Source organism: Charadrius vociferus, unplaced genomic scaffold, assembly GCF_000708025.1.
Source record: "Charadrius vociferus isolate BGI_N301 unplaced genomic scaffold, ASM70802v2 scaffold41, whole genome shotgun sequence".
NCBI lineage: Eukaryota > Metazoa > Chordata > Aves > Charadriiformes > Charadriidae > Charadrius > Charadrius vociferus.
Window position 1 is genome coordinate 1,360,073 of NW_009647013.1, and position 531 is coordinate 1,360,603.

General features: G+C 64.0%; 1 protein-coding gene across 1 annotated transcript in view; it reads right to left on the reverse strand.

Annotated features, from left to right (window-relative positions):
- Positions 1-40: 40 nt before the first annotated feature.
- DRC1 (dynein regulatory complex subunit 1) overlaps positions 41-531 on the reverse strand; it is a 30,108-nt gene continuing 29,617 nt past the window's right edge. The window contains exon 20 of the mRNA XM_009895467.1: positions 41-181. Within this exon, the coding sequence (XP_009893769.1) occupies positions 41-181 (141 nt within the window). The remainder of the gene's footprint in view (positions 182-531) is intronic.

Here is a 531-nt window from a genome sequence, read left to right on the forward strand (position 1 = left end):
GGTGTGCTCACGCGTGTGCATACACGTCCACGCGTGTGCGTCAGGACGGGACCCGTCGCTTCCCTGCCAGGAAGGCACCGCGCACCTGGTTGTGTTTGGAAATGGACTCGTAGGAGCGATGCACGGCCCAGAAATCCTTCGCCTTATCCCGCAGGGAGGTCTCCATGTTCTTCAGCTTGGCCTGCGGGGAGGAGACGCCTTCAGCGCCCTCGCAAACCTACGCCCAGCATTCCCGGCGCGGAAAGACAAGAGCCCCAAACCCAGTAGGACGAAGTTAAGCAGGATCCCTTGCTCAATCCACCCTTTCCCCTCCTACGGCCGAGCTCCGGGCTCGGGACCGCGCGAACACGCCGCCCCTATAAGCAGCGAGGCAGAGGAGCTTTGCTCCACGGCGAATCCTCCCCTCCTTATTTTTAAGCCCTTCTACCGATGCACCGGGGGACCGCCTCCCCGGGCAGCCCGCCGAGCCCCGCGACATTTGAAATCTGGCTCGTTCCCCGCGGGGCTGAGTCAGGGCGGCAACGGCCGGCA